The 7472-nt window shown below is 37.8% G+C and overlaps 1 protein-coding gene across 1 annotated transcript; it reads left to right on the top strand.

Moving 5' to 3' along the window:
* The first annotated feature begins 1119 nt into the window (after positions 1-1119).
* On the top strand, positions 1120-4276 carry LOC134799160 (gloverin-like). The gene is made up of 5 exons (XM_063771568.1): positions 1120-1203; positions 1869-1965; positions 3035-3173; positions 3624-3809; positions 4116-4276. Exons 2-5 carry the CDS (start codon positions 1874-1876, stop codon positions 4245-4247), a joined length of 549 nt encoding a protein of 182 aa, XP_063627638.1. The 5' UTR covers positions 1120-1203; positions 1869-1873; the 3' UTR covers positions 4248-4276.
* Positions 4277-7472: the final 3196 nt, after the last annotated feature.

Genomic DNA, 7472 nt, shown 5'->3' with positions numbered 1-7472 from the left:
GACTCCGACTCGCACTTGACCGGTTGTTTAACGAATACCGCAATTTTAGGTACTGTACAAAGATAAAATATGACGTTTTCAACCAAAAGGTACCACATTTTGTCGCTTGTCGATAAGGTTGATTTCAAATTGAAGCTATATGGAAATAGTGCCTTATTGACAACCGACGATAAGTACCCTTTTGGTTGAGAATGGCACAAATTAAAAGCCTTACTCGAATTAACTAGGTATATCCCTTATCACACAACTATTTTATGGCCTTACTATATTGTTTTTATCATGGTAAATCTTCTCCACGATTACCATCAATCGATCATCATCATCATCATATTGTTTACGCCAACAATGTGATGGTGCTATAGATTAGTAAAGTGGCGTAGCTAGGCGTGGGCGAATGGGTCCTTCGCCCACGGCCTCGCACTTAGGGGGGGCCTCGAAAAGCCAACCTTTTTATATTACCTTTGGAAAACGCATTGAAAAGGGCCTCGCAGATGTGGTTTTCGCCCACGGCTAGATTGGTTCACGCTACGCCACTGGATTAGTTAAAAATGTAATAAACGATAACTTTATAAATTTCATGACAGATTTTGATGATCTCACGAGCGAAATGAGGTCATAGAGGGCATACGTAGACACGAGTAATATATCCCCAGTGAGGATTTACACTGAATTGGTTGCCAATTAGCGTTGAAGTTATTGATTTATTTTAAAGCTTCCTTATCTATTATTATGTTATGCTATCAGATATCTTGAAACTATAATACAAATTATTTGTTTGATAAAGAAAAATATATAGGTACATATACTTAGAACCATATTTTTAGTGATATTACAGATATAAACTGATATAACATTGGCTGGTAATTTTGTGATTCTCTTGGTACATAAATGGACTATTATAATTATACATAACAAACATAATATACCTATGAATAAAGTAAAACGTCCTGATAACATGCCGCGCTAGTTACGGGGATTACTTCTTATCACTAAAGTTCATTCAAACAGGGGAAGTACTATTAACAGGTCATGATCATTTAGGTCCCTATATTATATTTTGCACGCATGTTAAGATAAATGCTAAAGGATTCCCCTTTGCGTCTGGACTTGGTAATCTTGGTATAAATAGGTACGCCTTTGGCACTCTTGTATCATAAATCTAATTGTGTTCTTCGAATTAACACTGAAATCATATCAAATTTGGTAAGTTTTTTAATTAAATGATATTTATTTTATGTTGACTAATGCTTCCTCTGATTAACTTACCCATGAAATACAAAATTTCATTACGAGTTTGGCGTCGTCATAGCAATAATTCTGTTTACTTAAATGTAATCTAGGGCTACCACCAAAGGACTAGTTTTTGTGGAATTGGCAAGTGTGTTATGGTATCCCAATCTAGAAGGAAAACTAGATCTTCTTTAATTGAACCGTCTCTACTATTGTGCGAATAGTATTAAAAGTAGTTTTTCTTAAACCGTACAAAGACCTCATACTAACCTTAAGTAGCAACAGTTTTAGTTTAGAAAGTGTTCTTACCCTAACGACCCAATACGATGCTTCGTACCGAGATACGGAATGTCTCTGTTGAGTTTTATCTAACCAGTTTAAACATATACGCCTTGACATATGCAAGTTTCATCTCATCTGAGGCATTACAGCCGCGGGTGGGCCTTAGCCTGGTCAAGCAAGTCTCTCCAGTCCGATCTGTTTGTGGCCTTCCTTCTCCAACTTTTCACTCCTAAGATCCTGATGTCCTGGTATACGTCATCCAACCATCTGAGCTTGGGCCTGCCTTTACCTCTGCGGCCCTCCGGTCATATGCAAGTGCCCTTAAATTAACTTTGATTGAATTTTTGTAATTGCAGGAAACATGAAACTGCTGTGTATGTTCGCTGCCCTGCTGGTGTGTGTGTGCGCACAGGAGTGGTACGAGGGCGACGAGCAAGCGTTCGTCGACAACAGGTGAGTTCAACGAATATAGGTACACACACATCGTTTTCTGTGTCCCTACAATGATAGCGGTAATTATTTTTTCACCTCAGCAGCTCGAACAAGGGTACTTTGCTTCTTAAAAACAGTGAGCAAAATGCGATTTTGCTCACTGAGTGAGACAAAATGACATTCAAGTGACCTTTATAGTCATTTCAACATGCGGGGTCTAATACAAGTTCGATATACTTGGGTTCTATTATCTCTGTCCCTCTAGGTATGTTCTCACTGCTTAGGGTGAAAAATTTTGTGTACTACACGAGATCAAAGTTATTTACATCTCGTGCGCTTTTGAATCCCTTACTACGCTCAAGATTCTAAATTAGATTCACTCGCTACGCTCGTGAATCTATTATAGAATCTTTCGCTTGCACGGGATTCAAAATAAGCACTCGAAGAAATATCAAATTTTGATCTCTTGTTGTACAAATAACTATACCAATGTATCACTTAGGGACTAGTGAGACTGAACAAACTTTAATATCACTATCACAAGCTAGGTAAGTATAGATTAAAAGAACTTACTCGCCACGTGTCGTGTTTTTTTTTTCAAGTATTTACCTAGATGTGCTGTAATCTTTACCTCTATCAAGTTTAGTTTCATAATGAGCTCTACAAATCTCTGCCGTCAGTGCCGTCTAACGCAAACATAGGGTAACTACAACACCTGCCGCAAAAGCATGTTTATTAATTCAGTTCGAATTTTATTTTTACTTTACAATATTATACAAAGCCCATTACTGCCATTAGCAACCGCCCGGAGGCTTCGAATATTGGGTTACTGATATGCGATGGATGTAGCTTCACTTCTAATCTGCCTTTTATTCAAATTGTGCACCTGCACAACATAATTAATATTAAATTATATCGTAGAAATACGAAACTGAACTTCGAACAAGGTTCAACTAATGTATATCCCTTCAAATTTAAATAATACCGATTACTTACATTATAAATTGCAATCTACACGAATTGATATTATGATCGTCTAGAAAGTAAGTCAATTAACATTTTCTAATTGTAGTATTTTTTTTTACTTTAGCGAGTATCAATACAGACTGGATCAGCTGAGGAAGCAACGCGACAGGAGACCCAAGCGTGAGGTCACAGGTTCTATCCCGGTCGGAGACAATGGAAAACTTATCGGGACCCTTGGAGACACAGCCAAGGGAGGACTATACGTGAGTACAATATAACATGACATAACATGATAACACATTACCAGCTAGGTACTTAGGGCATAGGTACTGAAAATTCCTGGACCGACCATTTAGAAAAAATAAGTCGTCTCATATATCAGAATCCAGAAACTTTCAGTATGGCCCACGTATCTGATTACCTATAGGCACTATACGAGTAGGAAGATGTGCCATTAATGTCACCCAAGTAGTGCGATTAGAGAAATTTTGGTACCCGAAAACAAATTTCAATTTTATTCACCTGAAAATCCTAGTGACAATGACATTTTCACTCAGGTGAACGCTGTTGACCGATCATTAGAGCTCTCTGTCCTTTCATATTCAAATTACTAGTCAACAGTTTACATGCGGCACCTGTGGGTTTTGAAACGGCTAGTCCGCATTTGCTTATCCTACACCCTATGATTGATTAGTAATGTGTTGTTGTATCAGGGCACCGGCGCCTACGAGCATTCACTCATCAACAACAATGGCGGGCGGCTGGCGGCGCAGGCGTACGGCACTCGGGTGTTGAACCCTAACAAAGACTCCACCTACTACGGCGGCAAACTCGACTGGAGCGACTCCAACATGCATGCTTCCGCGGACGCGAGGCAGCGGATCGGAGGGCGCGCTAGAGTGAGTATTGTCCCCTATAAACGATTAACTTAATATGAATGAATGAATAATGCTTTTATTTGAAACACACATTAATACCTACTGCAGAAAGCTCGGCTGGGGAAACCAAACAAGCAGCCAAAATACCTATAGATACGGCTAGGCTAATAACCGTTATTTAGAAACACGATCTCACGATTCTGATTTCTGATTTCACGGAGTAAAATAACAAAACCAATGTAGTTACAAATAATTTTGACGAGAAAGTGTGGGATAGTTAATCTCGGTTTTACTTCTTTTGTATCTTACTAGATTTCTTGTCTCCAGGTGGATTTGGAAGCCGGTGGTAGATGGGAGCCCTTCAAGAACTCTGATCTGACAGCCGGTGGCTACTACAGCCACCGCGAGGGAAGGCCGTCAGACTACGGTGGCCGTGCCATCTTCAACTATCGTTTCTAAATTGCCAGCCTGTTCTAGTGAAGAACTCAGATCGAACTTATCATCATAAACCAAATAATTTATGGACAATTCGTATATTTCAGGCAAAATTATCTAATTTTAAATAAATATCTGTGATGGTACTTTAATGTGCATTTAAATAGTTGGAAATAGTACTTTTACGTTACTATTAAATAAATATGACAAAAACTAGGTACTTTATTGTTTTGATTATACAAGTTTTAAATACAAGAGGTCTAGCAGGACTGAGGCGTGACATCAGCACCGTCAGTGGGAAAAAAATCCAATTTTCTTATGATTAACTTTCACTTCACACACACACACACAGTATACATATAGGCCATAGGTTTATATGTATATAGGCCACAAGTTGGATATTTAAGTGAAAAAATCGTAGGTAATTAGGTAGGTACTTATAGGTAGCTGCAAAATTGCATAAATACATTATGAATGAATTAATTTATAAAATGGTCATTGGGGTGCCCCTTTTTACGATTGCATGGGGTCACGGATATGTTCTAGAATTCACATGTATATGTTCTGTATGTATAGACTTTTATTTACGTGGACAGACGTATGTACCTACAGCAGGCGCTTATTTCCTCGGCATCCAAAAAGCCCATGATTATGAAATGCTATAGTAAATGTATAGGTAGGTAGGTACATAATAACATTGAGATATTGAAAACAAAGACAATGAAATAAAAGTTATATCAATCTTACACTAGAACATGGAACATCGGGGTTCTTCCCCTTCTGTTGTTATTGTGCCAACAAATTTGCGTGATAAGGAATAATTCCCGTTTTAATTGCAGAAGTAACCGTTTTCCTTCCCTTTTGTCTTTTTCATATTCAAGAGAATTCGTTAATAAAATAAGACTTTTTGTTTATTAATAATGGAAAACGGATGAAATACAATGACCAAATTTCTATAACATTAGTACATACATTCATTACCAGCTCGAGCTACGCGCTACGAACGTAGCCGAAAACACACAAAAACCGTATGTAGCGAAAAGCGCCTACGAACAGTCAACCCGACAAGCGGGTCGCAGGCAGTGAACGTGTTAAATCTTCACCATTCTAGCGTTGTCTCGGCTTTTTGCCATGGCTGGCTATGAAAGCCTGGAAAGCTAAAGGGAATCTAGACCTTACTGCGATGTGTCCGGCTTCTATGGTAAATATCTCATTAAATAAAATACAATAAGTATTTACCGGAATATTGACTCGCTCGCTTTTAGATCAGCTGAATTAACTATAAGAAATATATACTTACTATATTACATACTTGCTCCCTGTACAGAGGCAGTAGCTTGCGTGTACCTACCTGTAATACCTACCTGTTACTGTTACTGTTACTGTTGAAGCGTCGTGTACCTACCTGTTATACCTACATGTTACTGTTACGATTGAAGCGTCGTGTTTAGTGTCTAAGGTTGCCACCAACACTCTAATGTTTTGAACGCATTGCATTAAATAATATCCAGAATGAAATTGATAATTTATTAAGCACCATTAGGTATTACTTATCGCTAAGCAACTTAGAACATGAAGTCCATAATAATATGTTACGAAGTCAGTTCAATTAGGATTAATCGATATACGAACTCTTATATACAAACAATTCTGATCGGTGGTGTTTATTCGATCCACTAGGTACCCAACATTTGTGTTTAATTTCCGGCGAAGGGTAAATGTGCCGGATGTGAACGTCGAACGGGGTCAGGGCCTTGCGAGTACGTATATTTATTGAAGCCTAGAGTTGGTACAGGCATAGAATTTACACAATATTTTATTACAGGCTAGCTTGGGCCGGTCCTCGAACATAGGTGTATATCTACTAGTACCTAACATGCCTGTGTACCTACTGTGTACTTCGATCCCTTAAAAATTTTAATATCGCCTTTATTGTACCATTAATTGTATTTTTCAGTTTATTATGTAAGTCTCTTTAGTTTGTGAAAAAGAATTAAGGCTATAATGGTGGCATTAGAAACTTAAGTCTTGTTTTTATACATTAATGCAAGTAGGGTATATCATAGTTTTCTCTCACAAAACCGAAATGATAATACAACCTACGTTATAAGTAAGATAAGGTAGTACTAGGAGATTTTCAATGATTGTAAATTTGTTAAGTAAGTACTTAGGTAAGTGTGTCAACGTGAGTGAAGGCGAAATAAATAAACACAGGCACTTAGTACCTAACATCACCATGCAAGACATTAGGTACATTGTTATAGTCTACTCGACAAACTGAAAACGGCGAAAAATAGAGATAACTACTCCTAAAAATACGTACAACTTGTGTTTCAGGGTTGGGCAAAATACTGGCTTCCACGTATTTCAAATACAAATTACAAAATACATTTTTAAAAGTATTTGAAATACGAAATACAAACTACTTTGGTGACTGGTATTTGAAATACAAAATACAAATTACAGTGTTTAAAATAATGTATTTCAAATACAAAATACAAAATACTTTTAATTTTTTTTTGTTTAATCATTTAGTTTTTTAGGGTTCCGTACCCAAAGGGTAAAACGGGACCCTATTACTAAGACCCCGCTGTCCGTCCGTCCGTCCGTCCGTCTGTCACCGGGCTGTATCTCACGAACCGTGATAGCTAGACAGTTGAAATTTTCACAGATGATGTATTTCTGTTGCCGCTATAACAACAAATACTAAAAACCGGACAAGTGCGAGTCGGACTCGCCCACCGAGGGTTCCGTACTTTTTAGTATTTGTTGTTATAGCGGCAACAGAAATACATCATCTGTGAAAATTTTTACTGTCTAGCTATCACGGTTCGTGAGATACAGCCTGGTGACAGACGGACGGACGGACAGCGGAGTCTTAGTAATAGGGTCCCGTTTTACCCTTTGGGTACGGAACCCTAAAAACAGAATAAAATAAAGATTTAAGTGGGGCTCCTCCCATACAACCAGGGTTGGGCAAAATACTGGCTTCCACGTATTTCAAATACAAATTACAAAATACATTTTTAAAAGTATTTGAAATACGAAATACAAACTACTTTGGTGACTGGTATTTGAAATACAAAATACAAATTACAGTGTTTAAAATAATGTATTTCAAATACAAAATACAAAATACTTTTAATTTTTTTTTGTTTAATCATTTAGTTTTTTAGGGTTCCGTACCCAAAGGGTAAAACGGGACCCTATTACTAAGACCCCGCTGTCCGTCCGTCCGTCCGTCCGTCC

This window comes from Cydia splendana, chromosome 2 (assembly GCF_910591565.1).
Source record: "Cydia splendana chromosome 2, ilCydSple1.2, whole genome shotgun sequence".
NCBI lineage: Eukaryota > Metazoa > Arthropoda > Insecta > Lepidoptera > Tortricidae > Cydia > Cydia splendana.
The sequence above is the reverse complement of the archived record's forward strand: the minus strand, read 5'-3'. Positions and strand labels throughout refer to the sequence as shown.